At 58.0% G+C, this 305-nt stretch overlaps 1 protein-coding gene across 1 annotated transcript in view; it reads right to left on the minus strand.

The window, feature by feature from the left end:
- The window catches only part of EMH_0025420 (glycine cleavage T-protein domain containing protein, putative), a gene marked incomplete at both ends in the record, with an annotated part of 5625 nt that overhangs the window by 4745 nt on the left and 575 nt on the right, over nt 1-305 (minus strand). Inside the window, one exon of the mRNA XM_013502443.1 lies at nt 1-303. Within this exon, the coding sequence (XP_013357897.1) occupies nt 1-303 (303 nt within the window). The remainder of the gene's footprint in view (nt 304-305) is intronic.

Below are 305 nucleotides of genomic sequence, written 5' to 3' on the forward strand. Positions count from 1 at the left end.
AGGTAGACTTGGTTTTTCTGCTGCTGCTGCTGCTGCTGCTGCTCCTGCTGCTGCTGCTGCTGTTGCTGCAGGTGCTGCTGCAGGTGCTGCTGCTGATGATGCTGCTGCTGATGGTGGCGGTGGTTCTCCTGCTTCTGCTGCTGCTGCTGTTGCGGTATCGTTTTCCCCGCCGTACCGCTGCTGCTGCTGCTGCTGCTGCTGCTGCTGCTGCAGCTGTTGCTGCTGCTGCTGCTGCTGCTGCTGCTGCTGCTGTTTTCTTCTGTATGCAATCATCGAGCGCAGTATTTGTTGCTTTGTCTGCTGCT

The sequence above is a fragment of the Eimeria mitis genome, genomic scaffold, assembly GCF_000499745.2.
Source record: "Eimeria mitis Houghton genomic scaffold, Emh_scaff923, whole genome shotgun sequence".
NCBI lineage: Eukaryota > Apicomplexa > Conoidasida > Eucoccidiorida > Eimeriidae > Eimeria > Eimeria mitis.